At 48.6% G+C, this 15,151-nt stretch overlaps 1 protein-coding gene across 1 annotated transcript in view; it reads left to right on the plus strand.

The window, feature by feature from the left end:
- Positions 1-287: 287 nt before the first annotated feature.
- tnk2a (tyrosine kinase, non-receptor, 2a) overlaps positions 288-15,151 on the plus strand; it is an 18,593-nt gene continuing 3,729 nt past the window's right edge. The window contains exons 1-16 of the mRNA XM_084475687.1: positions 288-497; positions 982-1,144; positions 1,880-1,950; positions 2,610-2,828; positions 3,115-3,264; positions 3,898-3,993; positions 4,458-4,639; positions 5,757-5,883; positions 6,616-6,762; positions 7,542-7,636; positions 8,679-8,873; positions 10,657-10,748; positions 11,222-11,266; positions 11,981-12,216; positions 13,689-13,892; positions 14,264-15,018. Of these exons, the coding sequence (XP_084331813.1) occupies positions 381-497; positions 982-1,144; positions 1,880-1,950; positions 2,610-2,828; positions 3,115-3,264; positions 3,898-3,993; positions 4,458-4,639; positions 5,757-5,883; positions 6,616-6,762; positions 7,542-7,636; positions 8,679-8,873; positions 10,657-10,748; positions 11,222-11,266; positions 11,981-12,216; positions 13,689-13,892; positions 14,264-15,018 (2,894 nt within the window). The 5' untranslated portion in view covers positions 288-380. The remainder of the gene's footprint in view (positions 498-981; positions 1,145-1,879; positions 1,951-2,609; positions 2,829-3,114; positions 3,265-3,897; positions 3,994-4,457; positions 4,640-5,756; positions 5,884-6,615; positions 6,763-7,541; positions 7,637-8,678; positions 8,874-10,656; positions 10,749-11,221; positions 11,267-11,980; positions 12,217-13,688; positions 13,893-14,263; positions 15,019-15,151) is intronic.

Consider the following 15,151-nt stretch of genomic DNA (forward strand, 5'->3'; position numbering starts at 1 on the left):
TGTGAGGGCGTGCACGTAAAGACGTGCACTAGACACGGTTTCGCCAAGCAGAGAAGGTCCAGGAGCCTAGAAGGGACGGCGAGACACCAGACCTGACCAGAGTCGGCGCTCAGAGCCAGGCTAGTCACTCGTTCTGTACGGGAACAGAGCTAGCACTGAGAGCTAACACAGGCTAATGCCGCTGTCGAAACAGAGCTCAGATAGGTGAGACCTAGAAGGAGAGGTACAGAGGACAGGTGTGAGAGAGAGAGAGAGAGAGAGAGAGAGAGAGGAGCGATTGTGTGAAGGAGGAGGAGGAGAGGGAGATAGGGAATAGGAGAGAGATAGAGGGAGGAGGAGAGGGACTGAGAGGAGGCAGGAGAGGAGCAGAGCCAGTAGCCATGGGGGAGAGCTACGTGTACCAGCGCCTCCCCTACACCAGGGGGGGAGAGGAGGCGGAAGCAGAGGATGAGGAGCGGAGTGAGAGAGGGATGAGGGCGAACGATGCAGGACCAATGGTAAAGTGTGAAGCTTCTCGACCTATCTCTCACTTGTTCTACTGTGACTGGCTACTGTGTGTGTTTGCGTGTGTTTACATCTGCGTGTGTTAATGTGTGTGTGTGTGTGTGTGTGTGTGTGTGTGTGTGTCAGCTGCAATGTGAGGAAGGTACTGGTGTGTTGTCATGATGTGTGGTAACGTGTGTCAATGTGTGTGTGTGCTAGCTCGTGAGCGGCATTAGCTCAGGAGGTAGAGCGGGTTGGCTGGTAACCGCAAGGTTGCTGGTTCGATCTCCGGCTCTCCTCCTAGCTGAGTGTCGTGGTGTCCCTGAGCGAGACGCCTCACCCTAATTGCTCCTGGCGAGCTGGCTGTCGCCCTGCGTGGTCGACTCCGCCGTCGGTGTGTGAATGTGTGCATGAATGGGTGAATGTCAGTCAACACTGTAAAGCGCTTTGGATAAAAGCGCTACATAAATGACGACCATTTGACCATTTACCATTTAGCTGCAGTGCGAGGAGGGCACTGATTGGCTGGCTGAGCTGCTGAGTGACGTGCAGCTGCAGCAGTACTTCCTGAGGATCCGTGATGAGCTCAACGTCACGCGGCTCTCCCACTTCGACTACGTCAAGAACGAAGACCTGGAGAAGATCGGCATGGGCCGGCCCGGTACGCTGCATGCTAGTGCCCCCGCTAGCTCTGTTAGCTCCCTGCTAGCCCTGTAAGGGCCATGTTAGCTCCCTGTGAGCATCACGATATGCCGCCCGTTTGCTTACTCCGGGCATCCTGGGAGCATCGCGGTACGCCGCATACTAGCTCCCTGCTGGCTTTGTTAGCTCCCTGTTAGTACACGGCTAGCCCTCTGTTAGCACCCTGTTAGCACCATGTGAGCCTCTTAATAGCAGCGTAGTACGCTCTGTGTTAGCTCCCTGTTAGCTCCCTGCTAGCTTTCTCCAATAGCATCCCTGTAGGCCCCCTGCTAGCGCTCTGCTAAGCTTGGTTAGGTAAAGATACATTATGTCATTTCCTGTGGGGTAAAGTGGAAAAGATAATTTGTTTTTTCAACGCTCAATTAATTAACACCCAATTAACTATTATAAAACACCAGCAATTAAAGAAACACGTACAGAGGGAGAGATATTTACACAAACAACAACAAAATGTGACCAAGGGTCATAGCAGTGTAATTGAGTAGTTAACAGTTTACATAACGACTTACTCATTATTGAAAGGCAGGTGATACATTGGCCCTCTCAGAAAGATTCCTAGTTTCAACTACCAGTTTGATGTGGGCATGAACAGCCATTACAAGTCTGAAGGTAACGGTAATTGCGGTAACTCCCATGTGACTTGAACGCAGCATTAGGGTCAGGTTATCTAAAAGGGCCGTTCCTGTGTCTCCAGGTCAGAGACGCCTGTGGGAGGCGGTCAAGCGGAGGAGGGCTCTTTATAAACGCAAGTCCTGGATGAGCAAGGTACAAATCTCTCTGTTGTCTGTGAATGCATGCATACACGCGGTGCCCATGCATGCACACTTTCTGTAATATGCTCTACTGTGTCCATGTGCGTGCATGTGTGTGTTGCGTGTGTGTATGCATGCATGTCTATGCGCACGTGTGTGTGTGTGTGTTTGTCTGTGTATATTTGTGTTTGTGTACGTCTGGATGTGTGTGTGCACGCGTTCCTATGCGCATGTGTCTACATGTGTACGTTCCTATACGTTTGTGTGTGTGTGCGCGTGTGTCTACATATTTACGTTTGTTTACGCCTGTGTGTGTGTGCGAGCGTGTGTCCACATATTTACGTTTGTTTATGTCTGTGTGTGTGTGTGCGCGTGTGTCTACATATTTACGTTTGTTTACGTCTGTGTGTGTGTGTGCGCGTGTCTACATATTTACGTTTGTTTACGTCTGTGTGTGTGTGTGTGCGCCTGTGTCTACATATTTACGTTTGTTTACGTCTGTGTGTGTGTGTGTGTGTGTGCGCGTGTGTCCACATATTTACATTTGTTTACGCCTGTGTGTGTGTGTGTGCGCGTGTGTCTACATATTTACGTTTGTTTACGCCTGTGTGTGTGTGCGAGCGTGCGAGGTGGAATCACTCTCAGCCGTAGCCTCTGCGTCTGGGTCAGCAGGTGTTTCCGGGGAAACGACCCGACGCCGACCCCCAGGCGGCCCTCCCCCAGGGGGCGTCGGCCTGCCTGGCCCCGCCCACCGGCGCCCCCGCCAGCGAACCGGGCGCCTCGCTCACCTGCCTGGTCCGGGAGGCGGAGCTACAGCTGTTTGAACGCCTGGGAGACGGAACGTTCGGCGTGGTGCGACGGGGGGAGTGGACGAGTCCCAATGGGAGAGTGGTGAGAGGGAGAGCAAGAGAGAGGGGGATGAGCAGGAGATAGGCACTAGAGGGAGAGAGAGAGAGAGAGAGAGAGAAAGGGGGATAGAGAGAGGAGTACCCTACACAAATAGAGGGAGAGAGAAAAGGAGAGGAGCAGAAGGATAGAGATGGTTAGGGAGAAGGAGAGAGAGAGAGAAAGAAAGAGCGAGAGAGATAGAGAGTTTGGTCTAGTGTTTGCAGGCCAGACACTGCTGTTCAGAGTCTAAGCGTCCCTGTTCACCCCGCCCCCCCCTGGCCACCTGCAGCAGTCGGTGGCGGTGAAGTGCCTGAAGGCCGGCCTGCTGGACTCAGAGGGGCTGGACGACTTCATCAGGGAGGTGAACGCCATGCACTCCCTCAGCCACCAGAACCTCATCACCCTGTACGGCATCGTGCTCACACAGCCCATGAAGATGGTGAGGCCACTCCCACTGACATATACAGTATATATACACCCATATACATATATATATATATATATATATATATACACCCATATACATATATATATATATATATATATATATTATGGACACATATACACAGCCCATGAAGAGGGTGAGGCCACTCCCACTGACATATACAGTATATATACACCCATATACATATATATATATATATAATGAACACATATACACAGCCCATGAAGATGGTGAGGCCACTCCCACTGACATATATACACACATATACACACACATATATATATATATATATGAACACGCATACACAAACTAACATATATATTATATATATATATATATATATATATATGAACACGCATGCACACACTAACATAGATACACCAATGTACAAGTACAGTATATTAACACAGACCATGGAGATGGTGAGGGGTTGCACACATATGCACACAAAGGACTCACGCATCGATATATAGACACACACAAAGAGACACACACCTGTACACACACAGCTACAGAAAAAATGCACATATGACATAATGAAAAAATAATGATTTTGCGTGTGTGTGTGTGTGTGTGTGTGTGTGTGTGTGTGTGTGTGTGTGTGTGTGTGTGTGTGTGTGTGTGCAGGTGACAGAGCTGGCCCCCCTGGGCTCTCTGCTGGACCGCCTGAGGAAACGCCAGGGGCACATCCTCATCGCCTCGCTCTGCAGCTACGCTGTTCAGGTTAGCACATTAGCACGTTAGCATGCAAGCATTGACAACCCCGGCGTTCAAACAGCGCGTTTTAGTGTTCAAAAAACGACTATCCAGTGCTAGCGCTAGCGTAGCATTCCGATGCATTCATTCATAATAGCTAACGCTTGACCCTGCGTGCTGCGATGTTCAAATACAGCGATGTGGTTACACTGTGACCGACTTCTGGTTACCAACTCGTTCAAAAACAACCGAGGAAGTGTTTGTGTTCCAAATTCGGAAACTCACAAACTTTTTACTGGAACAATGCTAATTACAGACGCAAATTACAGGCTTGTGCCATTGCCTGTAGAACACAGTGTTATTCTCAGTGTGTGTGTGTGTGTGTGTGTGTGTGTGTGTGTGTGTGTGTGTGTCCCTCTATTGTGTGTGTGTGTGTGTGTGTGTGTGTCCCTCTATTGTGTGTGTGTGTGTGTGTGTGTGCGCGCGCGTAGGTGTCGTGTGGCATGGCCTATCTGGAGCAGCGGCGGTTCCTCCACCGCGACCTGGCGGCCCGCAACGTCCTGCTGTTCTCCAGCGACACGGTGAAGATCGGGGACTTCGGCCTCATGAGGGCCCTGCCCAAGCACACGGACCACTACGTCATGGAGGAGAGCCACAAGGTCCCCTTCGCCTGGTGAGAGAGAGACTATGTACCGGGCTGGAGGAGAGAGAGAGACTATGTACCAGGCTGGAGGAGAGAGAGAGACTATGTACCGGGCTGGAGGAGAGAGAGAGACTATGTACCAGGCTGGAGGAGAGAGAGAGACTATGTACCAGGCTGGAGGAGAGAGAGAGACTATGTACCAGGCTGGAGGAGAGAGAGAGACTATGTACCAGACTGGAGGAGAGAGAGACTACACACTAGACTGGTGGAGGGAGAGAGAGAGAGAGAGAGAGAGAGAGAGAGAGAGAGATAAGGAAAGGAGCAGAAGGAGAGAGATGGTTAGGGAGAAGGAGAGAGAGAGCGGTGGATGGTGGGTGAACAATTTTCTTTAGCGATGGAGAAAAAACTAAGACGAGAATGAGAGAGTGGCGAGGGAGGGAAAGAAATCAACAGACACAACTGACACATTAAAATGAGAGGTGAAATAAGGCGAAAAAGAGGAAGCGAGAGAAAGATAGCGATGGAGGGAAAATAAAGGGAAAGAAGGAGGGATGGAAAGAGGAAGAGACCTTTTCGTAATGCTAACGGCACTGGAGCAGTGCATTGTGGGTAGCGTTGGAATGGATCGAGTGCAAGGGGAGCAGCTTGAGCTCACAGTGCTCTTTCTCCCCCGCTCTGATCACATGCTCACACTGGTACCAGGAAGTCTCCGTCTCCATGACGACAGAACAGCACCCTAGGTCTGTCTGTCGATGAGGTCACTGTGCGGTAGCAGAGACGAGACATCCGGCTTCGAAATAAATCGTACTCTTCCTCTCCTTTTGTTCTCTCTCCCCCCTCGCTCTCCCCCCCTTCCTCTCTCTCTCTCTCTCTCTCTCTCTCCCCCTCTCTCCTTCTCTCCCCCTCACCTCCCTGTCTCTCTCCCCCTCTCCCTGTCTCTCTCCCTGTTCCTCCCCCTCTCCTCCCTGTCTCTCTCCCTCTTCCTCCCCCTCTCCTTCCTCTTCCTCCCCCTCTCCTCCCTGTCTCACTCCCCCTATCCTCCCTGTCTCTCTCCCCCTCTCCTCCCTGTCTCTCTCCCTCTTCCTCCCCCTCTCCTCCCTGTTCCTCCCCCTCGCCTCCCTGTCTCTCTCCCCCTCCCTCTCCCCAGGTGTGCTCCAGAGTCTCTGAAGTCCCGTACCTTCTCCCATGCGTCTGACACCTGGATGTTTGGGGTCACCCTTTGGGAGATGTTTACCCACGGACAGGAGCCCTGGCTGGGCCTCAACGGCAGCCAGGTACGCCCTGGAGACCCAGTTTATCTGTGTATCTGTACACATGTGGATGATTATATACAGAAATGACCTACATATATGATATACACACACTATGTACAGGATGTCCGTGCATACCTATGTTTTATACATATTTATACACATATGCACACAAATGCAAACAAGGAAATATATGCGCATGCACACGTTTGCATACGCAATCAAATATGCTCACATACGTAAACACATACACACACACACACTTGTACATACGGCTTGCACGCATATATGAATAAACTTGATTTGAAATTGTTTTTAATGGATATCACATGGTGTAACACCACCTGTGTCCACAAGAGGGCGACTTTGGCTGTCCTGGCAGTGATTGTCAGCACATTAGAAAGACAGTAGAAGCAGTTGGACCACAGCACGCCGGGTCGGAACAAACCATACCTACCTATCTGTCTGTTATCTGTCCTCATGGCTCTCACTGACACACATGCACTACATGTGTGTCATCAACACCTCATAGAATTTCACCAGGGTCGCAATTCAGATTTCTCATGTATGTGCCCTCATACCTAGTATTGCATTGAATGATTTGGACTGTGTGTCTGAACATATTTCCCTATTTCCCTTAAATTGTTTTTAAATGTGATTCCTGCCTACAATGAGTTTCCAATGTTTGTGTGTGTGTGTGCGTGTGTGTGCCCGTCCGTGCGTGCGTGCGTGTGCGTGCGTGTGTGCGGGGCTCAGATCCTGCACAAGGTGGATGTGGAGGCGGAGCGTTTGTGTAAGCCGGACTACTGCCCCCAGGACGTGTACAACGTCATGCTTCAGTGCTGGAGCCCCAAGCCTGAGGACCGGCCCACCTTCACCGCCCTCAGGGACTTCCTGCTGGAGGTACGCCCTGGTCAGGCCTCACCCCCACGGACCCCCCACATACCACCTAACCCCTATGCGTGGCATGTGACTGTTAGTGATTTGCCTCGAAACTGCCAATCACAAGTAGCTCATGCAATAGCATACGTTTAACCCATAGAGGGAAATTTGAGTCCACATTTATGTAGGTGTTTACGTTTTGGAAACTGGATTTAATTCTGGCCAGGATCAATCCACAGCACTGCTTTGTAATCTATCACATCACTTTTTTCACCTGTAATTCTACAAATCTACAAATACAATTTTAAGTCGGTTTGGTTTTCCTTTAAACCTGAAATATGTCTGTATCTGTACATACTGTGCCGATTCCGAGGACATTGTTGGCTGTGTGTCAACAAAAGCATGAGTTCAGCAGATGTTTGTGTGGGTCCTGGTCGGTTCTGCACGACACAGATGTCCCTATTCATACACAAGATCGCCAGTCCTGTTCTCCCAGCCGCAATTACATTCTGCTACACAAATGCTTTGATTTGATTATGCTGAAATATAATGCATGAGCCAATGTGGCCATGAACGGTCAAATGTGAATGCTAAGCTAATCAGCAGGATCACAAGATGTTCTGTATGGAAATACAGAGTCGGGAATGAATGAATAATGAGTGGATGCCTGTGTGGGTGGGTTTGTGGTTCTTGTGTGTGTGTGTGTGTGTGTGTGTGTGTGTGTGTGTGTGTGACTGTGTGTGACTGTGTGTGTGTGTGTGTGTGTGCGTGCGTGCGTGCGTCCGACCGTGTGTGTTCAGATGATGCCCACAGACATGAGGGCTCTGCAGGACTTCGAGGAGGACGACAAGCTGCAGATCAACTTGAATGATGTCATCACCATCATAGAGGGACGGTGAGTGGAGTCTGTGCGGTGATTGATTATCACACACACACATGATTATATATCGTTATTCACAATTTATGGCACATGCACACTTGACAGGCTGTAAATGGCCATTAACTGCCGAGAATTAGTAATAAGTTCAAAGGCATTCACAGAAGCAGGAAATCTTTTTTTTCTTACAGTGATCACTCCCAAAGAAGCACAGTGAGGTTCAGTACAATGAAATCCATATACGACATTTGGACCATATGAAAGTTTGGGTTATTGGGTTCCATTGACTTCAATATATTTAAATATACATCACAGGTCTTTCCCCAGTCAGCCAGCCTACTAGGTAGGCCTACCACACACATTACTGCACTTGGGACGCGGTTACCACACTCAACGAGACAGGAAGTAGAGGTTGTGAATTACAGTTACTACCGTGAAAGCTTTCCTGAACAAATCTACCCACAGCACTTTCCTTCTGTTGAGCACGAGCACGGCACGCGGCATTACCGGTTCTGCTGTGTGTGTGTTAGGGATGTGAATAACTCAAATTTTTCATGGTCGAATAATCAGTGGGTGGTATGAACGAATAATCGATTATTCGATGTGTGCCGACATTCACAAAGGCAGCCATGGATCGGCAAGAAATCACTTAATATCTTAAACGCAAAAAAACAAACTTTAACAGTGATCAGTGTTTGTGTTGTATGCATATATATTAATATTTATGCTTGTGTATTGTGTATATTGTTTTTCTGTACATGATTAACTATTAGTGCTACAGAACCAACATTAGATCCGTCCGTTAATTCTTGTTTATTTGAATGGGAAAAAAATGTTAACGGTCCAAATGTTAAAAATCGACTTTGACCCTCGGGAACAAATAATCGAATAATCGAATATTCTGACCCATCCCTAGTGTGTGTGAGTGTGTGTGTGTGTGTGTGGATATGTCTCCAGGGCAAAGCTATACTGGTGTTTTTATTTCAGTGTGTGTGTTCCCGGTTGTGTGTGTGTGTGTGTGTGTGTGTGTGTGTGTGTGTGTGTGTGTGTGTGTCTCCAGGGCGGAGCACTACTGGTGGTGTGGTCAGAACCGGCGGTCCCTGAGGGTGGGCCAGTTCCCCCGCCACGTGGTGACCTCCGTGGCCGGCCTGTCGGCCCAGCACATCAGCAGGCCCCTCAAACACTCCTTCATACACACGGGCCACGGGGACACGGACCCCCACCGCAGCTGGGGCCACGCCGACCGCATCGACAGGTCGCACACATGCACGCACACGCACACACACATGCACGCACGCACACGCACACGCACTCACAAATGCACGCACGCACAGACGCACGCATACACGCACACACACAGACACACACACTCACTCTCACGCACACTCACTCACTTCCACACACACATGCATGCACACGCACACTCATACACACACAAACACTCACACACACGTACTCACACACACACACACACACACACACACACGCACCAACTCATTCTCGCACATGCACAAACGCAAGTATGGAAGGCCATAAGGGTCAAAACTACGCCTCATTATAGACTATTATATGATGTGTTCATTGATATAATTTCTTGTCTCATCACATGATGTGAAAGCAGGATCTTGTGATGGTGCTATCGATGTAATTGCTATTCCAACACCTATTCAGTCCAATTGCAAAAGCTTCATCTCGAATCAGCCACCGTTGAAATTGAGTCTTCGTAGGAGCCGTACGAGTTAATCAATCTTCAATGTGCAAGCACCGTAATATTGTTTGAACCCTCAAAATATGGGTTACATCTGCCCTTCATTCATATTAGAACTCTACCAGAGTAAATGTGGATTTTCTATTAAAAGTATTTGGATAACACCTAGTGGAAACACTTTTTAATGTATAGGCAGTCATGTAGCAGCCAGGCAGAATGAGACCACAGTCATATGAACATCTTTTAACAATTGTCGGTATTGATTTTACAAGATAAAGGAATAATGCCTATTGTTAAAACAGCCACAATGAACATCAAGAAGAATATTTGTAGGCCTACATAACAGACATGAAATAAACATTGAACACAGGCGAAAACATGGATCCATGCTGACAACTAACCCAAGACAAAACTTGGTGATCTGAGTAAAAACAACAGTTATTCTACAGTTGACCAGTGAATTGAACATGGATCAAACACCCGATACAGCCTAGGTCGACACGGGGTAGTGAAGTGAATGCACAGCGTGGTCGATAGAAAGATCATTAATGGACCACTGTGGTCTGACATAGTTGATCATTGATTGGGTGGAGAAGGGTCATACTTACTGGCTGCGAGAATCAAGAGGAGAAAAATTTTACAGATTTTATTCAATACACGTGAGGTGTAGTTTTTACCCCTTGGCATTCCATACACAAGCACACACACATTAATACAAAGACACGCACACGCGCACACGCACACAAACACAAAAAAACACATCCGCATGCACGCACAAACACTACATTAAGTGACTTTATTCTGTTCACACTGTTTATGCCCATCCTGGGTTAGGTAGATCAATTTTAGATTCCTTGATCTGGATTAACTTAGTCCTACATTTCCATTTTAGTGAAGACAAGGCAAGGCAAGGCAACTTTATTTATATAGCACTTTTCATACACAAGGCAGGCTCAAAGTGCTTCAGAAGACTAATCTTGTGATGCAAATATTGTGTTGAGTCTGTATTGTTACGGTTTATCGTCAATTATTCTCTGTGTATGCATTGGGTGTATCTATGGCTGGGATACCAGTTTTTCACCACTAGAGAGCAGCAATGTATTTTTATACTTCGTTTATACTTAGTTTTATACATTCTGTACAAATCAGGGCATTGGTGCTCACAGCTGGGATCAAAGTACCCCTGTTCCTAAACAAAGGACTGATGCATGAAGTAGGAACATAATTATAAAAAAATGTATAATATTCGTGTGTGTTTTTTGGAGGCAGCTGAAAAACGTATTTTAAGATTTCCTTTGGTCTTATGTTTTTCTCCCATACACACACACAGTCTGTATTTAGGGAACCCCATGGACCCCCCTGATATTCTTGGAATGGATCCTTCCAGAGCCAGACCAACTAAACTCCCCAACCGTGCCAAGAGTGAGTTGTTGTCATTCTGGTTAATGAGACTTGAATCAGTCCTGTGAATTTGTCAGAACTAAACGATGATGGAATGAATGGCTTCATGCATTTCATCTTCAGTCAGTCATGTCAATTTCTTTTAAGACCACTTCATTCGTTCATGTTATTATTTTCACCTCCACAGCAGATGTCACATCAGAAAGTACAGCGCATATCAACAAAGAATTATGGTGGTTCAACCACCATTGTGTTGAACCAGACTATAAGCTACAATAAATAAATACGTGGAAAATATCTACAAACTCAAGATGAGTAGTAATGTAAACGTAATTTGAAAAGAGTACAAAAAGAGTACAAAAGAAGCAATTTGAACGCCATTATGAAAGACATTATCAAACTGTTGCAGACGGTAGACATGATTGGAACATGATGGAAGCATACATGCAATTACTCACCTGTCTGTCTCTCAACACACCCCCCCCCCCCCCCAGAACAGCCCCCCCCTCGCCCCCCCCAGCCCGCTGTTATGCTGAAAAGTAAGCCTCAACATCTTCGTCTATATGGCCGTAATGTAGCCTATGCTACAGTATGTACTGTATGTCTGTGCGTTGGTTTATGCATGTGGTGTTGTTGTTGTGTTCATTTTTTGTGCATGTGCAATTTTGTATGTAGGTTTTGTGTGTGTAAGGGTTAGTGTTTTTTACACACGTGTGTCTGTGCCTGTTTGTGTGTATCTGCGTTCCTATGTGTGTGCATATTAATTGCTGTGTTTGTGTGTTTATCTGTGTTCTTGTGTGTGTGTGTGTGTGTGTATGTGTGTGTGTGTGTCTATCTTTGTATCTGCGTTCCTATGTGTGTGCATATTAATTGCTGTGTGTGTATGTGTGTGTGTGTGTGTGTGTGTGTCTGTTCCTGTATGTGTGTGTATCTGTGTCCCTGTGTGTGTGTGTGTGTGTGTGTGTGTGTGCGTGTGTGTGTGTGTGTGTGTGTGTGTCTATCTTTGTATCTGCGTTCCTATGTGTGTGCATATTAATTGCTGTGTGTGTGTGTGTGTGTGTGTGTGTCTGTTCCTGTGTGTGTGTGTGTGTGTGTGTGTATCTGTGTCCCTGTGTGTGTGTGTGTGTGTGTGTGTGTGTGTGTGTGTGTGTATCTGTGTCCCTGCGTGTGTGTGTGTGTGTGCGCGTGTGTGTGTGTGTGTGTGTGTGTGTGTGTGTGTGTGCGTGTGCGTGTGTGTGCGTGTGTGTGTCCAGAGCCCTTCTACGACTCCGTGTTGGACAACTACGACGACGAGGACGACGCGAGCGCCGCGTCCGGCCTGAAGAGACTGGGCGTTTCCCTGGGCCTTAAGCTCCGCCCCTGGGAGGGGCCAAGCCTGCGATCGGCCAAGAGCGAGGTGTCACTCATCGACTTCACCGACGACAGCTTCAGCTCCACCACGCCCTCCCCGCTCACAGACCCCCGACAGCTGGACGAGGACACCCTGCAGGTGAGAGAGAGAGAGAGAGAGAGAGAGAGAGAGAGAGAGAGAGAGAGAGAATTTAAGGGCAGCTTAAAGAGTGATTCAAGCTACAAGCGAGAATCAACTTGAGGTGGAGAGAGGGAGGGATTGAGAGGTATTGCATATACTGATCAATATATGTATTGCTTAAATATATATATATATACTGTATATATATATTATAGAAGAAGAATATTTCATTGCATACATAAACTTGCGTTAACAGCGTGTTATGAAGAGACACATTGCTGCTGACTGACGGTCATCTCCCCCTTCTGACTCATTTTTTTGACGGTTGCCACAACCGTTTTTTTTTTTTTTTTAATATAATAATATAAATAATAATAATATTTCCGACCCGTTACCCCGTAGTGCGGGGGAACCCAGGGGACAGACGAGTACGCAGTGTATGGATTTACACCTGAAAAATAAGAGAGCTAATTGGGTTTCAGGCTGAACAGTAGTCACAACACAAGCCATGGCGGGAAAAGGGAAAGTGTGATGGATTCATGTAACAGAAGAGTCCAGCTCCCGGTACATCATGTACAGTCCACTTTCAGGCCGTCTTTAGGACTTTGTCCATAGTTCTTTAGGATGTCCGCCACGTTTGTTTACGCCAAAGACATGCAATATTGTAATCACGATTTGAGCGTTTCAGTTTTGAGAATCAGGACGGGGTTGTTGTACCCTGGAAATCGAGAGTTCCCGCGAGAGCACAATTTGAATTTGCTCAGCGAGTCACTCTGGGAACGAGCGATATACTCATTCCCAGATTTCCCTGGCCCAGAACATTAACCAATCACATCGGTGTATCTGATATAGGAGGGCCAAAAGCTTTGCTGTGTTACCGACAGGATATGGCAAGAGTCTAATCTTGCCAAATCTTGCCGTAGCTTCTGGTATTCTTCTGATTGGTTGTAGTGTTATCCCATTGCATGCAGTGATATTTTCAAATGCATGCTTGGTGCCGCCCCTCCAGTTGGGCCATTTTTATTACTTGTTGCCAGACCCTACAGCTTTCTAGATGTGGGTCTGGATTTCCAGGCTAGGGTTGTTGGGGAATGGACTTGATTAGTTCCTTGTGGGATGTGTTGGCAAAATAGTTTCCTTCCAAAATTCGTCCAAGTTGTGAACGATTTAGCAAACAAATACTGTATATATTACATCAAACAAATAAATACTCTCTGCCATTTTATCACTGTTACTTCAATAAGAACGTAATTTAGAGCAAACAGGATTACCAGACACGGTACTGAAAAAGTATCACCTATAAGTTGCCGTGGGTCGTAACCATGGCAACACACACCCCTGCTTCTTAGAACTCTCAGCCAAAACACCTTTTTTATCTCTTAGTATAAGAGCTGAATCAGGGGGTTCACTTACCCTTGAACTGTTTAGTTAAGTGTTCAACTTTTTAAGATTACCTTACCCTAAATATAAATCAGGATATATTTTTTAAGGACATGCCCTCAATCCTGGACTGGCCCCTCCCACTCCCGGCCTACGATGAGGTGACCACAGAGCTGGAGGACCAATCAGACGATCAGGAGGTCCGCTCCATTAACAGGGGATTGGCTGAGGATTCCTTTGCCCCGCCCGTCTCCGTAGCAGAGGGCAGAAGCGAGTCCCAGTCAGCTGACCTGTTCCAGGAGCTACAGAGGGAGGTAGAGAGCAGAGCTTCTATTGGCTGGGAGGAGTTCTGATGGTGGAGGGGATGTTAAGGCTATGGTTGGTCTTCTGCATTGTATAATACGTCTAAAACCACTGCTTTAAAACATTCTTCACCTTGGAAAGAAAGGTTTATTCACTTTTTACCATCTAGATAAAGCTCATTTAAACTAACGTTGAAGTACTCAATAGTGAAGTTTAAACTCCAGGTCCAAGCGAAACGTGTTTTGTTACACTGCATGAAGCAGCACCCCATCTGATTCCAGGTGTTTCTCTCTCTCTCTCCCTCTCTCTCCCTCTCCCTCTCTCTCCCTCTCTCCCTCTCTCTCTCTCTCTCTCTCTCTCTCTCTCTCTCTCTCTCGCCCAGGTGATGGTGAAGCTGCAGGTCCCCATGGCGCCGGGCCGCTCCCTCCCCTCCTCCCCCCTCCCCTTCTCCCGCCCCCCGGCCCACCGTCAGATCTACCTGCCCACCCCGTCGTCGTCCTCCCCTCCTCCCCCCGCCGCCGCCGCCGCCGCCGCCTCCTCCTCCTACGAGGACCGCCCGGTGCTGCCCCCGCGCACCCCGCTCCCGCCGCTCCGCCCCTTGCGCCAAGCCCCCGCCAAGCCCCGCCCCCACGTCCGCTCCAGCTCCGCCTCCCTGGGCGAAGAGGACCGCGCAGCCCCCCAGCACCCCGACCCGGACCACGCCCACGCCGCCGCCGCCGCCGCTGCCTCTCCCCCGCAGATCCCGCCGCGGGACCACCACCACGCCTTCTCCCAGCCCGCCTCCCGCGCCTCCTCGCCCCTCCCCCCCCTGGCGGTCCTCCCCTCCTCGCCGCTGACCCTCCCCCCGCCGCCACTCTCCATGTCCCCGCGGCGGGCGTCGGCCCTGTGCTGTGTGGGGCCCCTGGGCTCCCTGCTGCTCACCACCCCCTGCCCCGCTCTGCCCCGCCCCCTCACCACCACCACCACCACCTCCTCCTCCTCCTCCTCCTCCTCCGCCTCCGCCTCCAACGCCATCTCCTCCACCTCCTTCCTGGACCCGCTGGCTGGCCCCGAGGGGCGGGGCCTGTCGTTGTTGATTGACGGCTCCCAGAGTTCTGCTCCCGCCCCTCTGCCCGAGCGTCCGGGGTACCTGGAAAGGTGTGGTCCTGATATCCAACTATGTTATGAATAACATGGATTGTTATTCTACAAAAGTGTTAGTTTCAAATAACTAGTTTCAAATAAAACAGTAAAAAATCTATCAAAAGTCACATTTTCCACTATATTTGAT

Source organism: Micromesistius poutassou (assembly GCF_964030765.1).
Source record: "Micromesistius poutassou genome assembly, chromosome: 11".
Taxonomy (NCBI): domain Eukaryota; kingdom Metazoa; phylum Chordata; class Actinopteri; order Gadiformes; family Gadidae; genus Micromesistius; species Micromesistius poutassou.